This window comes from Ctenopharyngodon idella, chromosome 4, assembly GCF_019924925.1.
Source record: "Ctenopharyngodon idella isolate HZGC_01 chromosome 4, HZGC01, whole genome shotgun sequence".
In the NCBI taxonomy this organism is placed as follows: Eukaryota; Metazoa; Chordata; class Actinopteri; order Cypriniformes; family Xenocyprididae; genus Ctenopharyngodon; species Ctenopharyngodon idella.
In genome coordinates this window covers 23526353-23537691 of record NC_067223.1, presented here as the reverse complement: position 1 = coordinate 23537691, position 11339 = coordinate 23526353, and the positions used below count along the sequence as shown (strand labels likewise).

The 11339-nt window shown below is 35.9% G+C and overlaps 1 protein-coding gene and 1 long non-coding RNA gene across 2 annotated transcripts in view; one reads left to right on the top strand and one right to left on the bottom strand.

Moving 5' to 3' along the window:
• Positions 1-2262: 2262 nt before the first annotated feature.
• Positions 2263-9182, bottom strand: LOC127511247 (membrane-spanning 4-domains subfamily A member 4A-like). Its single transcript, XM_051892060.1, has 8 exons — positions 9030-9182; positions 8397-8607; positions 7366-7476; positions 7200-7268; positions 6550-6699; positions 6107-6220; positions 3166-3246; positions 2263-2627 (listed from the first exon to the last, which is right to left on the bottom strand). The coding sequence occupies exons 2-8, from the start codon at positions 8580-8582 to the stop codon at positions 2559-2561; spliced, it is 780 nt and encodes a 259-aa protein (XP_051748020.1). The 5' UTR covers positions 8583-8607; positions 9030-9182; the 3' UTR covers positions 2263-2558.
• LOC127511273 (uncharacterized) overlaps positions 2449-11339 on the top strand; it is a 63756-nt gene continuing 54865 nt past the window's right edge. Inside the window, exon 1 of the long non-coding RNA XR_007929949.1 lies at positions 2449-2595. This is a non-coding gene — a long non-coding RNA (uncharacterized LOC127511273). The remainder of the gene's footprint in view (positions 2596-11339) is intronic.

Below are 11339 nucleotides of genomic sequence, written 5' to 3'. Positions count from 1 at the left end.
TGTCACAAAGTTTACAGTTACCTGATTCTAGAGGAAGTCACATGTGACCTTCTTAATAGATGCCATTCCTTCAGTGTACTTTTTTTTTGTCCTGTGCTCTTTTCAGTTTGGTGCACCATGACCTTTCCCATGACTTACTATGTCATGGTAATGACACAACTAAGTGTCTCTTTTCAGTCACTGTACATTTTAATCTGAAACAAAACTAAAAAAAAAAAAAAAAAAAAAAAATGCAGACATAGTGTAAAGGTATAAATATTGCGATATTTATAAAAAAAATTAAATAAAAGAAAGAAATGAAGAAAAAAAATGCCATAAGTGCCATAATTAAACAATGATTGACCGTTACAATATCTTGTGCTCTTTTCTTTATCTTCTAATCATAACTGTTGCTTAATGGTATGAGATATAGATGGGTCAAAAGCAGTGGTGTGCGTTGGTGTTTTAAAATGAGGAGGCAACGTCCTCATTTATGTTCCTGTTACACAATTTTAAGTTAACATTACATAAAAAGAGAGACCAAATACAATTCTGTATTGTATTTTTACACTATGTAATGTTCTGTTTATTAAACCCAAGTATAAATTTCATCAAGTTAGTGTTTTTACGCATTTTTACATTTATTCCAAAATAAAAACTAAAAGCAGTAACAATTTAAACAATATATATTATTTATAAAGTAATATTCAGCTTTTCTTTTTAATAGTCGATTTATTTTCAGCAGTCATCAAGCTACACACTGGTCAGTCACTCACAGACAAAGATGTACCTTTAATTTCACCACGCTGATTGCTCACTAAAACCCCCCGCAGTCATCATGTTTTCAGGCCATTTCGAGTTTGATTTTGACATGAAATAAAGCGGCGATATCTATGTGACAGTTGTTTACTTACTTTTTAATTAGTCTTCCATTAACGCCATCACTGTCTTCATTCAGGCCGATTCGACGAGAACGCACCCGAAAACAAGAGACGGGATTTATCGCATGAACCAATCGCGTCCAATCGTAACCGATCATATCCAATCATGGCGTGAAGGAGGCATTGCCTCCTCTCACATGACTTTCGCCCATTCATTCTCAATTACCCCCCACTTAACCCACCGCACGCTTAGGAGGCTCTGCTTTGTTTCTATGAGCTGAAGGGAGGCACAAGAGACGCCTAGTGGCGTAACAATGCAATCGATACAGCGTTATTTGAAGCACTTTAGAACACAAAAGGTGATTTATTCTGTTTTGATAAGTAAGGTAGACATCAGCCCACATATCTAAACTTTTGTATTCTTCTGTGATAATTGGAATATTTGTCACACAGAAATAATGATACTGTGTGTTTGACAAGATTGTTTTGAAGCTGTTTATATCTAAACATGACAGCTCTCTTTAAATCAGCGGCAGCGCGAATGCAGACTTGCATCTCGCGATTTAATTTTGTCAAAGATTTAATATAGCCTACACGGGCAAATCGTTGTCATTTAGGAATTAGATCATGTGGGTAATAAAAACGAGAACGCGATCTTTTAAAGGTTAGTCGTGCGGCTTCCATTTGTGCTTCTCTCACTCTCTCTGCATTGACATCTGACCTATAAGAGTAGCGCGAGGGCTTTTCAGTGCATTCATTCCTATAATATTCACCCACCTGGCATACCAAAAACCACTGGCATGCACAAGGGGGGGCCAGGGGACTGGCAAAAGTGAAAGTACCCTTTGCGGTCGCATCGCGCCCCCGCGTTCCCATTTCATTTCATACATATCACGTAACACATACACAAGTTGTGGGTTTGTCCCTCGAGGGACAAACCCACAACTTGTGTATGTGTTACATATCACATTTTTTAGCGTGTGTTTGTAGATAAATAAAGGCCAAGCCAAGTTTCCAAATTAATTTAATAAATTATTTATTAAAGGAGAAAAAAAAAAAAAAAAAAAACGTTGCTGGTTAACATAGTAAAATTATCAGTGTTAAACAAACACTCAGTTTTCATATGGTCCCGGTCTATAGAGAGTAAAAGTAACACTAAAGCACAGCTAGGTCCTAATCCAGCACAGGGGATGATTTGGACAATAAAAGAAAATGGAGATGCATAGGTCAACCGGCCTTAAATTGGAACAGTTCTAAGTTTTATTTTGGCCGATCTCTGCAAAGACTGTACCATTGATTAATATTCTCCTGCCAGGCTGTTGTTGTGAATAAGAATTTGTTCTTAATTACTTGTCTGGTTAGATAAAGGTGAAAGGTAACCTAAAAAAGTGAAACGAATAAGCCATTTTTAAATTTGATATACTTTATTCTTACTGATTATACTGTATTAAGCAAGTAGTTGTTCAAAAGAATATCCAATTTCAGTAATAAGGTAAACAGCATAGTAGTACAAATAGTATCTAGTCTTGAATAGTTATTGTTTACACATTTGTGACTTAAAAAAATCTTATTATCTGATCAAGTGATTTTTACTTTGTTGTCATATTCTCTTTTGATGACATTAGAGAGACAGGAAATCAATGGGAAACTCATGTGTCCCACCTCAACTCTGTCCAGTCCGTTTTAATATTCATTAATTTAATTCACTGTATTGTGGAGGAATTTCTGCAGGAAGGTGATCATTGAAGGGTTGCTGACCACAGTTATCTGCAAGAAAAAAAGCTATATGATAAGCTTCCTTACAGATTACTTATTTTTTGATAATATTAAACAGTTAAAGGGTTAGTTCACCCAAAAATAAAAATTCTGTCATCATTTACTCACCCTCATATTGTTCCAAACCTGTATAATATCTCTGTATTGCTGAACACAAAAGAAAATGAAGTTTGTAACCAGGCTGCTTTGGGCCACCATTGACTTCCATAGTAGGAAAAAAAAATACTATGGAAGTCAATGGTGGCCCAAAGCGGCCGGGTTACAAACTTTCTTCAAAATATCTTCCTTTGTTTTCAACAGAACAAAGAAATTTATAGAGGTTTGGAACAACCTGAGGGTGAGTAAATGATGACAGAATTTTCATTTTTGGGTGAACTAACCCTTCAATGCACCCATTACTTTGCTTTTCACACTTCCAGTTCATATATATTGACGTTAAATTCAAATAATACATTGGACTTTGAGTAAACTGGTACTCAAAAAGAATATTCCACAAAACAATTAAACTGGGGTTATAATCTTCTCTTACCTCTGGGTTGTAAAGATCATGGACATGAGTGTGCCTGAAACAACAGGGCTGTTGAGGTAAAACTTGTGGAACAAACGCCACCTTAGAAAAAATGCAAAAGTGTTTTATGCTTTCTTACTGTGAAATTAGATATATTCAATGACATTGGCAGACAGTTTCAGTTTTACAGGTTTACAGACATCAATGTACTTCAAATGAAGTAGAAAAAAGCAAAAGACAGAAATCCTTCTGAAATGTCCTGGTGTGAAGTCTTATGTTTTCATTTGGGTTTCTTAAAATAATTTCACAACTGAAAAACCACATGACATTTCTCAGTAGATGGGAATGTTGCTGTTTTTGAAGCAGTTAAACTTGGAGTTTTGCTATTAGTAGAGACGTTGAACACTGTTGAGAGACTGGTAATTCACAGACGTTTAATCTCTGTATATCAGTGGCTCAAACCTCAATTACTAGCTCGAAAATGATGTTTTGGAATAAGGGATGTTTTAAGAAAGTAGTTGCAAGAAAGGGTGCTTTAAGGACAAAAATAAATGTCTTTAAATAAAATATGTTAACAATGTTTTTAAGTGGGGAAAAACTGACTCCATTGAATTAGTAGTTGCATGTTTCAGGGTGAAAAGCTGTACTGTGATCATGTACACGTGTGCAGCTTATAATACCAAATTTTTAAAGTGGCTCGGTTCACAGTAAATGCTTAAACTGATTTCCAATAAAAAATATATAACAAACAGGGGCGTTTCCTCCGAGGGAGGCAGCGCCTCCTCAAAAAAAAAAATAGGATGAGAAAATAATCCATATTACATATAAAACAACACAAATATTACAAATTATGACATTAAAAAGAGCGCAAGTCACTCATATTTCTTAAGGAACACTGTCCAACAGCGACACCCGCAGGTAAAGTTACAGCAGGAGTCATGCCTCCCTTTGCTCTCATAGAAAACCATAGAAAACCATCAGACCCCTGGCGTGCGGTGGGTTTTGTGGGGGGTAATTGAGAATGAATGGGGGAAAGTCACGTGAGAGGAGGCAATGTCTCCATCGCGCTATGATTGGATATGATTGGTTTGTGCGACAAATCCTGCCTCTTGTTTACGTGCACGTTCCGCGCCTCAGTTTGAATGAACAAATGATGGCGTCAATGGGAAGACTAAGTAAACAGATCACCCAGTTAGATATCACTGCTTTATGTCACGTCAAAATCAAACTTGAAATGGACTGAAAACACGATGACTGCAGGGGTTTTTAGTGCAATCAGCTTGGTGAAATTAAAAATACAATTCGTGTCTGTGACAGACGGTGTTTACGGAGCATGACTGATGATCCAAAATAGCCTAAGTTGACAATTACAAAAGAAAAACATCAATACGCAAATAAAATATATTGTTTAAATTATTGCCTTTAGTTATTATTTTGGAATGAATGTAGAAATGCTTAAAACACTAACTTGTTGAGATTGACTTGGTTTTGATGTAAACAACATTTATTACAATACATTGTTAATGTAAAATTACAAAATAGAATTGTATTTGGTTTCTTTTTTGATGTAATGTAAAGTAATGTTCATTTAACAAGGAACATGTGTCAACGTTAAGAGTAATGCACATGAATTTACATTTGATTCATAAATAAATAAAAAATGTGCCTCCTCATTTCAGAACACCACTGCACACCACTGATAACAAACATGATTAATGTAACTATTTAAAAAAAAAAAAAGGGATGTTTTGTTCTAGCTTTTGGAGAAAGGGCGCCGCCATCTTAATACCACAGTGTCACAGGTTTGTTGTGTTGCCTGAGGTAAATAGATGAAGTAGAGGACTGACAGGGTAAGGTAAAGACAGAAACATTTAAAGATGGAAACGGTAAAGTCACATACCACAAGCCACATCAGAAGACAAAAGAGTCTGATGTTATATGTGTGTTTGCTATTTTTTTTGTATGGCTCTTTTATTACTGCTTTTTCAATGTACTTTATTAAAAGTAATGTTTTTTGGTTTTTACCATAATTTGGATGAATATCCAGCATCAAACTGGCAACATCACCATGCAATACATGGTCCAGATCAGCCTCCTGACAGCAGATGAACTCTGACACGGTGGGTATCGGTGTACACCATCCACACTTACTCCAGGTAGTGTTTCGGACCCGCTCTTTACCCCAAACCAGCAAGTTCACGGCTTCTTCCACCCTTAACGGTTAGTGGTTCAACGGATCACAAAACTCACGGTTCGGATCATATCACGGTTATTAAGTCACGGATCGGATCATTTTTCGGATCAGCACAAAAAAAAAAAAAAAAAAACCTTTGCATTTATTACTTAGGCCACTTTAACTTATTAAAGGCGAGTGAACAGACTGTAAAAAGTACAAATACTGTACACCAATTACAAGCATAGATAAATACAATATAAAGTTACAAATACAGTACAAGGTTTAACTGTAGTATTAAATTTCATGTACAGAAATGTAATAATTAAATGCAAAATGACACTGTTCACTGTATAAATTTAATATAGATTAATCTTTGTTAAAGCTGTGTTTTGTTGTTTGATTTACATGACAGACAACAGCAGGTATTTATAGGTTGCTGTCACTTTAAGACCCCATGCACGCTCACATCCGAATTCTCACCTCTCAATTAAGACATAACCGAATGTGTTTACAAGAATACTTGCCTAAAGGGGTATTTTGACTGACATAATGCGTGTATGTGTCCATCCAAGTGCATCCTTTTTTCTTTGAAATGGTTACATTAATCGTGTTTTATTAAAGTGGAAATCAGTTTACTAAATAATGCAAACTGGACTGACTCCTTTATTTCCACTTTAAAGTTCAAGAAGGGTGTGAACACCCTTAAAAGAAACCATTTCCATTACAAATGCATATCTGAGGGGTTCAGCTGACAAAAGAAGTTTGGGAACTTGATGCATCACTCACCTGTGGAGTACAACAGGGGGTGACTTTACAGGCAAATGCTGACAGACAGATGGAGATGATAAACTCAAGGAAGGCGAATATCAATGACACACTACTGATTCCAAAGAAGAGTGTCTGAGAGAGAGCAAAAATAATAATGACAAAATAATTGATAATTAGCACTCACACTGGTACAATGGCTGTTCAGAAGATCAGAATCTTCATATAGTAATACAACATATTTATACTGAATTGAGTTTACAATTAATGTATAATATCAATGCTTTCTTACATTGTAAATGATCAGTAATAGTAAGAGATCTATAAACTACTTCTGAAAATGTCGGGAAAAAGACTGGACAGATGAGTGGAGATTATGGCTTGACTTTTGTCAAGTGTTCTGACCACACAGTGATCTTACTGTAATTAATAAATAAATGTGAATATAAAAGTTGGTGACATACCTTATAACTTTCCTTAAAATAATTACACTCATAATCATTGCAGTAAATGTACATGTTCAATGGCCCTATAACCAGATCCATTGAAATTATGATAATGGAAATGCCTGCAGTTATAGTACTGAAAATGTTCATCCCAAGTGAACCTTTCACCTGTAGGTAGAAAAACAACAACAACAAAAAATAGATTAATAAACTAACAAGAACTTCAGCTTGCTAAAATAGATGGAAAGGTATATGGAGTGTGATAAAAATACACTGCTTGACATACTAAATAAATAAATAAAATATACCCTCAAGCATCAATTATCAGGGTCCAAGCACCAATAGCTCATGTGAATGATTAAGGGATACAACTGAAATTTATCTTTTAAAATAATGTAGTTTTAGAGCAAACAATACACAATTTGATGTAAATTCTCAAAATGTTCTGCAGTCTGTCTATTAACTTCAGTTAAATTTGGGTGTTGCGTTTAGGAGATAAAGTTCAATTTGTGAAAAATGAGCATTGCCATTCCTGACAAATTTTGGTTCTCTGTGAATATTATGGTCACTGATGCTCATACACTTTTATGGCAGAAAAATAAGGAAGAAGAAATCAGTACAAACACAATAGGTTTCAAGTACACCCGGTACAAGTGTTGTGTACATACCAAACACAAACTGGAGGGTGAATTCAGTTTGTTTTCTGCAGCAATGGAGAGTGAGCCTGCAATAATGTACTGAGAGCAGAGAGAAAGACACAAATCAAGACTTCTGCTGGAATATGTAACTTGTGTTATAAAAGACACAACACTTAATTGTATAATTGTTTCTTACGATGAGAGATCCCCAGTAAGGAATACCACTATAGACAAAGGTGGATGCTGCATGAAGTGAAGACACGATTCCCAACAGGAGAGTCCACAGACCAATCATTATCTGGACAGTCTGTGAGAGATGAGAGAGACATCAATAATGCAATTAAAACAGTATTACATTTTGGGGAACAATATAACATGAACAATATATATTTATAACAGCTGTAGTTATGGATGTATGATTGTACTACAAAAATATCTAGGAACTCTCGTTAAATAATTTGCAGATAAAAAAATTTTTTTTGTGCCCTTTGTTGTGCTCTCTGTTTCTCTCTGAGTACTCTCTTACTCAGGCTAATTACCATCAGCTGCAACTCGTTGTAATCATGCCCGAGTCAGAGCAGTATAAATAGTGCACTCAGAAGATCCTGTGCTGAGGAACACTTCTCCCCAGCCTTAGACTGGAATGTGTCTGTGTCTCTTGGGAAATGTAGGGATATGTTGTTGTGTGTTTTTTTTTTTTTTTTTTTTTTTTTTTTTTTATCTGTGTTTTTGAGCAGGGTAAGTAGCTTCTCTAAACTTTAGTTAGCTTCTGTTCTGTTTATTATTTTAGGCCATACTCTCTCCTTAATATTTATTCCCTTATTTTTATTAAGCTTTTTGGTACATGAAGGAAATAAACATTTTTACTTTTCCTTAAGGTTGTGTTATGTTTTCACTCTGAGACTGAAGCTGAAGTGTGTTCTCCACGCTTTTTTTTTTTTTACGTCTCTGCATTACTTTATATTATCATATTTTCTTGTCCTTTGTGACCTTCCCTTCTGATCCCTAGACTGGGAGGGGAACGTAACACTTATATTGCTGTATTTACTGCATTATCACAAGGCAATAAGTCACATTCTTCAAAAAAAATGTGTATGCTTTATTCATGTGTACAACTTTTTTTTCTTCTTCTTTTTTTTAAAGAATTTATTCATGTACTTTCCTTACCTCACAGTAACATACACATACAAATTATACAATTATTTGGGTTTACAATCAATTTCTCACCCCAAGGGCTTTTGGTTGGCCTTTCAGAAATGCCTGAAGTCCATGAAGAGGTGAAACTCCTGCTAGCTGTTGTACATAAACAGGCACAGGAGCATTTGTCCCAGTTCCAGCTGCTGTTGTTTGTGTTGGTGGTTGAAACTGGATGACAAGCGTTGAAGAGTTCACAGGTGCGACAGTTTGAGACATTCTTGTTTCTGAATCTGAAATTGACCTGTTTAAAATCATAGTAAATAGAGACTAGATATCTTTATAAAATAGATTTTCTAGGTAAACATACTTTCCAGTACTTATTTATTTTAAAACATGGTCTTCATGTTGATGAAACACTTGTGAATGCAGTTATGTCAATAGTAGTTATTATCATTGGTTAAATTGTCATGAACTAGAATTAGACCTTGAAAACGCAAACAGCTCATGTTTAAATCATGTTTAAATTGATCTATATCATTTATGCTATTTAGAAGATGCTCTTTTCCAAAGACACTTACAAAAGTGTCCTACCAACTATTATAGATTATTGCCAAATAAAGGAAATCCATAATTTTTTTTTTAAAAATCAGACATAATGCAGAGATAGGCATCTGTATAAAGGTAGTCAGATAGTCAGTGTAAGTAAATAATTTGTTGTTTTACCGAAAAAAAATCTCTTCTCTTCAGTTGGTTTACCGCACTCTGTAGTTGAGTTCACTCTTCTGAGATGAGCCGACGCAAGTAAGATGTCCGAGTAACTGCTGATACTGTTTCCCAGAATGAAACAGGAAGCAGGTGGAGATCAGGTTGTTAGGAGGGTTGGTAAAACTGGCACTTTTTATAAGATAATAAAACTACAAAAGACAATAATTCACTGAAGTATTCATAAATGTTTTTTATAGCAAGTAATCTGCATGCTGGTTTGGAAACAGGCATGTAAATACAGTAGAACAAAATGTGATATAAATAACGATGATCAGCACAACATGATTTAAAATGCCATGGTGAAAGCAGGTACAGTAGGTACTCAACTAAAATGCCTATTACTGCCGCCTGTAACACCGCAGCATTAAATACAACCCAGTGTTATGTCACACTTGTCGCAAAATCACCACCAAGTGGCGCAAGGGGACGGTTTGCAACATTGTGTAAGGCTGCTGTGACATTTCTACTTTAAAATGAAGATAAAATACTGAAATAAATTACTGGTAATAATAATAATAATACAGCTGCAAGCAGTGATGAAAGGGCCCTCTCACCGGGGCTCACCACCAACCGTTGGCCTGTGGAAAACTGTAAACGGGGCGATGTTCATTTAAGCCGATTAATAGAAGAGAAATATGGCAAAATAAGTCATTTTGATGCACCACACTACCTGCTGCCAGCAGGTGGCGCTATGACTAACTGAATATTGGCATGTAGATGTCTTTAGGCCAGGGCTGTTATCACACATGTGAAGTCTGGGGCAGATCGGACACTGTATGCCTGAGTTACAACAGCTTCCTCTTTCATGACGAAACACTGAACTTTGTTCAGGCCGCCACGGACACACCCTTCAGTGAAAACTCAAGATCTTCACAATTTAATGTCACAAAGGATTTAAATTAGACTGACCATATATGACGTTGATCCGATTTAAGCTCTAGGAGAGAGTTTGTTAAAGATTAACCTTTATCAATGTGGGAAAGCAAAAGTGAGGAGAAAAGAAACGGCAAATGATCCAAGGCATACAAGCTCATCTGGAAAGCATGGTGGAGGTAGTGTCATGTCATGGGCATGCATGTCTGCCTCTGGAACAGGCTCACTCTTCTTTATTGATGACTTATTCAACGATGGCAGCAGAAGAATGAATTCAGAAGTGTACAAAAAAATCTGGCCTACCAGTGTTCAAGAAAATGCCACCAGACTCACTGGGAAGTGCTTCATATGGCAACAGGACAATGACCCAAAACACTAGTAGTGCCAACTCAATCAAGGAGATTATCATGGTAAAGAAATTTTGGGTCTTAGATTGGCCAAGTCAAACTCCAGATTTAAATCCTATTGAACAAGCATTTCACCAGCTGAAGAGGAGACTAAAGCCGGAAACTCCCCAAAACAAGCAACCGTTGAAAATGCAGTAGCAGTATGCGTTACCAAATGAGTAGGAGCTGAAGAAAGTGTCTCCATCCACATTCATCCATCATAAACATATTCCACGCGGCTCCAGAGGGTTAAAGGGTTAGTTCACCCTAAAATAAAAATAAGGTTAGTTCACCCAAAAATGACTTTGGTGCTCCGAACTGCTGATTTGACACAAAAGATTCATAACGCTCCGAAGCTTCATGAAGCAGTGTTTTGAAATCGGCCATCACTATATAAGTCGTTGTTTTTTTTGTTTTTTTGGTGCACAAATATTATTCTCGTCACTTTATAATAGTAATATTGAACCACTGTACTCACATGAACTGATTTAAATATGTGTTCCGAAGATGAACGAAGGTCTTACGGGTGTGGAACGGCATGAGGGTGAATAATAAATTACATTATTTTCATTTTTGGGTGAACTAACCCTTTAATAAAGGCCTTCTGAAGCGAAGCGATGCGTTTGTGTAAAAAAAAAAAAAAAAAAAATCCATTATTAACAAGTTATAAATTGAAATATAAAGCTTCCGCATTCAAATTACGGAAAAACGGAACTGGTGTTGCGTCAGTTTCGTAAGTTGAATAGGGAAGGCGTAGGACGTACAGCGTAAGCTTTTTGAAGAATACAGAAGGCGGTTATAAAGCTTGGATGCGTCAGGATATTTATTAATATTTCTCCGATTGTCTTCGTCAGAAACAAAGTAATATACACCTAGGATTGAGGGTGAGTAAAGCTTGGGCTAATTTTCATTTAAACTAATCCTTTAATTTAGGGTGCAAAACGTCGTCCGACTTGAAGCAAGTTGTCGTCGTTAGAGTCTACTTCATTTTTATTTTTTTGGAATAGTT